Below are 7,261 nucleotides of genomic sequence, written 5' to 3' on the forward strand. Positions count from 1 at the left end.
GGTATTGTGTTTTTGTTTTGTTTATAGTATTTCCTGTATTAAACATGTTAAAGTACTTCAATTTTTCAAAATAAACGTGTATATGCAAGGTAAATCAGGGTAGATATATGAATTTCTGTCGATAAAAAATGTTCAGTCTTCGAAATTAAGTGGCAAGCCCGTGCAGATAACTGCGGTTAGTAAAATCGGGATTCAGAATATGTGACTAAGCTAGTGAATAACCCTTGTTTTTACCTTTATTGGGATGAGTGATTATGAAGAACTAGAAGAATCAGAATTGGAGGATTCTGAAGATATTGACTGTGAAATGACAGAATCAGAAGTTGAAAGAGAGCTGAACTTGTTTCGTTGCACACATTAGAAATGTTCAAACTTAAAATTTCGAATCATGTTGAATCATTCCTACACAGCATTTGGGCTAGTAAAATCTTATTTGGGCTACCAAATTTTGTGCTCTCACATGCCCTATAGGCTTGTAGTCAGAAACACTAGAAAATTTGGTCTGATAAAATTATTTTTGGTCTGGTAAGGCTAGATTGTTTACCAGACCGAATGTTCGGTAAAATAAAAAATCATTCGTGCACACTGTCCTACCCCCGGGAGCCATGATCTTAACAAACTTGAATCTGCACTATGTCAGGAAGCTTTCATGTAAATGTAAACTTTTCTGGTTCAGCTAGTGGATCTTGAGAAGATTTTTTAAAGATTTCCCCCTATATATTGGTAATGTAAAATTTTGATCCCCTATTGTGGCCCCATCCTACCCCCATGAGTCATGATTTTAACAAACTTGAATCTGCACTATGTTAGGAAGCTTTTATGAAAATTTGTACTTTCCTAGCCCATTGGTTCTTGAGAAGAAGACTTTCAAAGATTTCCCCTATATATTTGTATGTAAAAATCAGATAAAACCCGACTATTCATCGAATCAACCATTTTTTATGTACAATATGTATATGTTCTGTGGTTAAATAATGAGCATTTCCGAAATACACAATCTAATTGAAAAAATAATAATAATTGTTTTGAATATTAAGGATGTTGCCACGATGATTTGGAAATTGCTAATCATTTTCATACCTTTTTTACTACAGTTGCATCAAAACTTGTGGGAGCCCTGCCCACTGCAAAGGGTATATTTAATGTCATGTCAATTTTTTTTTTTTAGGAAATTTTTATTCAGATAGAAATTTTCATAACAATACCCTTATTCTAGGTCCAGTGTCTGAAACTTTTGTATATGAAGAACTTCTTGGTCTCAGCACAGCAAAATGCACGGGTCTTGATGAAATATCATTAAATTTTTTAAATTAGGCGCAAGTGTACTAAAAGCAGGTAACTTTAATCATCAATCAATCAATTCTGGAAGAGAACCAGAAAGTATGAAACAGGCTAGGGTCAAGCCCTTATTCAAAAAGGGTAGCCCATTACAAGTGGGAAATTATAGACCAGTTAGTATCTTAAGTGTGGTATCAAAGATATTAGAGAAGAGTGTTTATATTAGATAAGAATGTTTATTGTCAACTTAAGGTGGGTCGATCCTCATGTGACTTATCAATATTAATGGTTAGAAGTGCAAAATCTGTATTAATTTCCATTCAATATAGTTAAATTTAATCAATAATCAAAGAAAATGTGTATGTTGCCACATTTTTAAAGATGTCAGACATAAAAAAAAAACAAAAAAACGGAAGTATTTGTTAACATCAGAAAATCACAGTTTTGCTATACAGAATAATTAAAATAGATAAAAACTTGTTGAAATGACAAATTTTAAATGTCAACAGTTTAGAAAAAATGTTAATTCATAAATATGTATAGATTAATTGTGGATATTAGGGAAATCATGTATAATAGACATACAGTAGAAGAAATACCAGCTTAGGAGTTATTGCCCTTGACAACATTTTTTTTAACTACAAAGAATTGATTATTTATGGAAAATATAAACTTTTTCAAAATCAATAGTTTACCAAATTTTTTATTTTATGCAGTGAATAAAATTCCTCTGAAAGATTTCTATCATGTGCAAATTTTAATTTGATAAAGAGTTTTGCAAAAACCTATGACATCACACGAGGATCGATTAACCTTTAGGATTTTTTTTTTACATAATAACATGTTATATGAGCTTCAGTCTGGGTTTCGAAGTAAATTTTCAACCGATACATGTTTTAATTCATCTATTAGATCATATAACTTAAAGGGACAACAACTCTAAGGGATTATTTACAGGAATGATTATATTAGACCTACAAAAAGCCTTTGACACGGTGAACCATGAAATTTTATGTAATAAATTAGGACATTATGGGAATCGACAACCAATGGTCTAAATCTTATTTAACCGGCAGGTCTCAGGTGGTACAGATCTGTAGGACATGGAGGTGTTCTTTCAAAGACAGGTTATTACTTGTGGTGTACCTCAAGGAATCATATTGGGTCCTTTATTGTTTTTATGTTACGTAAACGATATGTATATCAGTATAGATGAAGACTGTAAGCTTATCCTATATACAGATGACAGTGCTATCCTGTACTCGCACAGAGACCCAAATGCGATCTCTGATAAGCTTGGTAAAGTGTTAGAGAGATGTTCCGAGTCAACTGTTGACAAGATCTGCCATTTTAATGAATTCACTAAATATCCGAAATGTCTAAAACTTTAAAGAAGGGGAAAATGGGTAATAATAATCTAAATGAAATAGAATAAACAAAAACAAAAAAATTAAAAAAGCGAAGAAATAACGTTCAATTTCCTTCTCTAAGTGCAATATCACAAGAATAATGTTTTGATCAGTTTTAAGGTATTAGAGATTTTAAGTCTATCGGGTATTTAGTGCGTTCATTAAAACAGCAGCTCTTGTCAACAGTTGATGCTGCTGAGGAAAATAAGTCATGTAACGTCTACACGAAGAACATTATTGAAATATGAGGAAGTAAGTAGCGTATAATTGATGTGAAATTTTAATTGAAAGGTCTGAAATCTTCCATAATAGTCTGAATTTCGCTGCTGTCATAGGCGAGAAACGACTCCGTGACCTGGACCGGTAAATGTCCTAGTAAAAATAAACAAGTGAAATCGAGAGAACGATGACGTATATCTTTGTTATTTTAAGAACCAGTGACTTGAAATTTGGCATGTAAGTAGTTAAAACATTAATCTATGCAAGGAAAACGACAAACTACGCATAGCTTACCTAGTTTAAGTTTTTTAGGCATTTGAAGCGAGTGGTTAGTTTTTTATCTGTGTCAGAGTTAGACCCCTTTCTATATTTATGGTATAACAGAGTTCGGGCCCAAAACGGGCTTAGCCCCTGTGTCAGGAAGCTTTCATGTAAATTTCAGGGTTTTTTTTTTGGCCCAATGGTTCTTAAGAATAAGATTTTAAAATGACCCCACCCTATTTTGCATTTTTGTGATTATCTCCCCTTTGAAGGGGCATAGCCCTTCATTTAAACATACTTGAATCCCCTTCATTGTGCCATGTTTGGTTGAAATAGACCAGTGGTTCTGAAGAAGATCAAAATTTTGAAAAGTTTATGCCAACGACAATGATAGACAACGGACAAATTTTGATCAGAAAAACTCACTTGAGCCAAGCTAAAACCTCAAATCAAGAAACATAAAAATTCATTGCTTTTGTGTAATTTTCTTTTTGTTTGGAAACAGTTACCTTTGTTTGTTTTGAATTGTTCATAATGTGCTTCTCCACAAAATACTCTGTAACAAAAAAGAAAACAATTCTATCTTATTATCACCTTTACATTTTAGATTTGTATGTAGTCAAACTTCCTTATCTCAAACTCAATGGGACTGAGAAAACACTTTGAGATACCCAAAGATTCGAGAGGGTAGAATAGGTAAAAGAATAAGTCGTTGAGACTTCTGAATCACTTCAGTATATCCATGGTATTTGAGATATGGGTGTTCCGAGATACCAAAATTCAACTGTATATACACATCAAAATGATCATAGCAAATTAGAAAGGCCATTTGAGCGAAAATTGCAACTTACACTTAATAAAATTATTCTCACAAATAAAGTGATGTCACTATTAGAAAATAAGAAAATAGCTACAGGTTATCACTTCCTATTGTACACTATTTAGTGCACCGTTTTGGATTTTATGACGAGAGATTTTTAAACGTCACGTTTATCATGGTCTCCTTATTACATTTATTTATTTCATTACAAGACTTAAAACAAATCTAATCGTGTTTCATTACAAGACTTAAAACAAATCTAATCGTGTTTCATTACAAGACTTAAAACAAATCTAATCGTGTTTCATTACAAGACTTAAAACAAATCTAATCGTGTTTCATTACAAGACTTAAAACAAATCTAATCGTGTTTCATTACAAGACTTAAAACAAATCTAATCGTGTTTCATTACAAGACTTAAAACAAATCTAATCGTGTTTCAAAGAAACATGTGTGAAACAACAGGTGTTGCTACAGCTTAAACCATGAAGCATTGCAAAAACGCAAAATGTAATAACGACACAAAATGCAGGAACACAAAATGTAACAAACATTCTGAGAGTATTGCATAGTCCCCTATCGGTTGCAAAAATTACTGTACCACAACAATATTCAAAGTACATTATGTAGATCATATGGTAAAAGAGAAAATTGGGGAACCAGGATAGGAATGGTTGAAAGTTGACTACTATTCAGGTACAAAAAATGACAAATTCATAATTAGGTTAATAAGGTATTTAGCCAAGTCCATCAACTGTGAAATGTAGGTGATCATGAATAATTTAGCTATATTGCTGTATTACTATGCTAGATGTTTTAATGAGTGTAGTACTCTTATCTACAGAAATAAGAAACTTGGATGTAAACTAATAATTAATGCTATTTTTCTAAGTCCAGGGGCCATATCTTCATGAAAAATCAACGGACCGAGACAAAATTCGAACTATATCTATAACTTGTTCTGGTAAAGCAATGTACCAAATATCAAATGAATATCTACAAGTAAAACCAAAAAAAAAAGTTCGGAAAACTGATCATTCATACTATTTTTGTAAGTCCATATAACTTAGTGAAAAATTAATGAACGAAGACTAAATTCAAACTTGAATATCAAATGAATATCTGCAAGTAAAACAAACAAGAGGCCCAGGGGCCTTATAGGTCACCTGAGTATCATGTAACAACCTTCCAATGTTTGAATTAGGTTTGTGTTTAAATATAAGAATTTTACTTTTGGATGGAAGAAACATTGAATAGCTATGTGGTCAGCCCCGCCTTTGCACCAGAACCCCTGACCCAGGGGCCATAAATTTCAGTTTTGAAAGAAGCATCCTTGATCATCATTATCATACTGTTAGTTTGTCTACTTAATACCCAGCAGCAGAGGAGAAGATTTTCAAAGAAATAAAATGCATTTTCACTATATGATCAATAGGGCCCCACCCTAATACCAGAACCCCTGACCCAGGGGCCATAAATTTCACAATTTTGAAAGAGGCATCCTTGCTCATCATAATCATGCTATTGGTTTGTCTACTTAATACCCAAGGACAGAGAAGAAGATTTTCAAAGAAATAATGCATTTTCACTATATGACTTATAGAGCCCCACCCTAGCACCAGAACCCCTGATCCAGGGGCCATGAATTTCACAATTTTTAAAGGGCTTTTACCACGATTTTTAATGTAATTAAAATCAGAAGGAGTAACCTTAATAAAGTACGTTTCTGCTGTTATTTTGTTTCATTATTCCCAATAATTGATACAAACATGCATTTTATCTGCATATATTCAAAGCTTCCGCTTCTCAAATCGTCACTAATGAGCTATCTAGTCACGTGATATGTCATGACGTCATACGTGTCAATGTGCTGCAGCAGCTATGTATGTGTGTGTGAATAGATTCTATTGAAAGTCATAAATTATACAGAATGGATAGTTAATGTTCCGACATCGATGACATCCCGTTAGTATTTAATATTCCGCCATACATATTTGAACCTGCCACTGAGCCAAATCTTCAAGAAATTCCCTCAGCCTAATACTACATCGGCATTGACCACTCGGACGGAAATCCTGCTCACAGAAAGGATGGAACGTTTTCAACTTCTGGTAAATACCTGAATAACACAATTCGTTTGCAAACATTTTGACTGTGTTCCCTTGTAGATCATAATATTTTTAAAGCATTAGAGGTCTGTATATGTAGAGTGTAACATGCGTAACTGGCCAATGCTGATCTAATTAAAATCAGTTCTTCTCTAACCCTTACACTGGAGAAGGTAGAGAAGATTTGCTATTAATTAATGCATTGACCTACAATGTGTCGAAGGAAACAGTCGACTTACCGATATCGATTTAATTTATAATCTTATTTTTCAAAGGGGGGAGGGGGCAGATTTTAAAATTACCAATCTGATGAAAAAAATCTATCGACTTCTTAAATCTATAGTGTGTGTTTAAGAGGGCGGGAGAGAGAGAAGGAGGGGGGAGAGAGACCTGGGGCCATAGTCGTAACCTTTACCTTATAATCATCCCTCATTACTTACAAAAATATAGGGGGGGGGGGGGGGGGGGGGAGAGCTGTCATTCATTATATTGTTGCAATTTTTTTTCACTACGTTGGCACGCATCGTCTTTTTAAAAAAAAAATATAAAGCCGCCGTATTTCGGCATTTTTGACGATTATTAACTGGCATTTTTTCGACTTTTTCATTTTCTTACTATTTTAATCGGGGGGTTGGGGTTGGGGGGTAAAGATAGTCTGATAGACCGTGTAGTCATTTCGTACATGGTGTCAATACTCAAAACTTCAAGCGTGAAGGGGGGGGGGGGGGACAATATATCGTTGTATATGTAATCAAAGGTGCATATATATAAAAAGTGTATGCTACACAGAAATAGTTGTGGTTGCCAGACCCGCGGCGACTTCACTGATTGCCTCAATACCTGGTAGGCTATAAGAGTTCTCAAACTGAAGGCAGTCTCTGATTATGTCCAGTCTGAAGGACAACGAGCCTATTAATTTGTAAACAGAAACGTAGCTTCGTTAGGCTCAAGTAGGCACGTGCCTACACATTTTTTTCTTTATTTTCAAAACACATTTTTGTCCATAAATGTTTGCAAAATATAAGTTGTTCTAGTATTTGAAATCGGATATGAAATTATCATTCCGTCAGACCTTTTCTTTTTATAATGTATTGTACATAATGGTTATATGTTTTTTTTCTAAACTTTGATGATCACAATGACTCGCTCTCGAACTTGACAGTTT

General features: G+C 33.8%; 1 protein-coding gene across 5 annotated transcripts in view; it reads right to left on the minus strand.

Annotated features, from left to right (window-relative positions):
* Positions 1–7,261, minus strand: part of LOC125668850 (uncharacterized) — a 95,266-nt gene that overhangs the window by 24,901 nt on the left and 63,104 nt on the right. For 4 of the 5 annotated variants that reach the window (XM_056161557.1, XM_056161559.1, XM_056161558.1 and 1 more), the window contains one exon: positions 3,677–3,723. The exons of the other annotated variant lie outside the window; for it this stretch is intronic. In XM_056161557.1, the coding sequence (XP_056017532.1) occupies positions 3,677–3,723 (47 nt within the window). The remainder of the gene's footprint in view (positions 1–3,676; positions 3,724–7,261) is intronic. 5 annotated transcript variants of the gene reach the window in all.

The sequence above is a fragment of the Ostrea edulis genome, chromosome 4, assembly GCF_947568905.1.
Source record: "Ostrea edulis chromosome 4, xbOstEdul1.1, whole genome shotgun sequence".
In the NCBI taxonomy this organism is placed as follows: Eukaryota; Metazoa; Mollusca; class Bivalvia; order Ostreida; family Ostreidae; genus Ostrea; species Ostrea edulis.